The sequence below is a fragment of the Penaeus monodon genome, chromosome 24, assembly GCF_015228065.2.
Source record: "Penaeus monodon isolate SGIC_2016 chromosome 24, NSTDA_Pmon_1, whole genome shotgun sequence".
NCBI classification, from domain to species: Eukaryota; Metazoa; Arthropoda; class Malacostraca; order Decapoda; family Penaeidae; genus Penaeus; species Penaeus monodon.
In genome coordinates this window covers 10612213-10612556 of record NC_051409.1, presented here as the reverse complement: position 1 = coordinate 10612556, position 344 = coordinate 10612213, and the positions used below count along the sequence as shown (strand labels likewise).

The window sequence follows — 344 nt, the reverse complement described above, 5'->3', positions numbered from 1 at the left end:
TTGCCGTGATCGATGGATAGACAGAAAAACATACACCCACGATTCCGTTCGTGAGACTCAAAGCAAATTGCCTCCAAGCGTTCGATCTGGGAGCCGAGCAGCGGCGACGGCGGCGCGCAGGTACTCATGTCTCCTGTTTTCAGGTCCTTGGAGTGCTAGCGATCCTGTGGGTGTGCGCGTTAGCCAGCCCGGCGGACCCGAAGGTGGCGAAGCTGGTCGCCGCGAACGAAGAGGAGGCGGCTGCTGCCCTGGTGGAGGAGCCGCGGGACAAGAGGAACTGGGTCCACTACAACAAGGCCGGCTTCATCGACGCCGTGGTCGAGAGCGACGTCGACCCAGCCGTG

The 344-nt window shown here is 61.9% G+C and overlaps 1 protein-coding gene across 1 annotated transcript in view; it reads left to right on the top strand.

Moving 5' to 3' along the window:
* Positions 1-344, top strand: part of LOC119588562 — a gene marked incomplete in the record, with an annotated part of 1419 nt that overhangs the window by 265 nt on the left and 810 nt on the right. Inside the window, 1 exon segment of the mRNA XM_037937202.1 lies at positions 144-344. Within this exon segment, the coding sequence (XP_037793130.1) occupies positions 144-344 (201 nt within the window).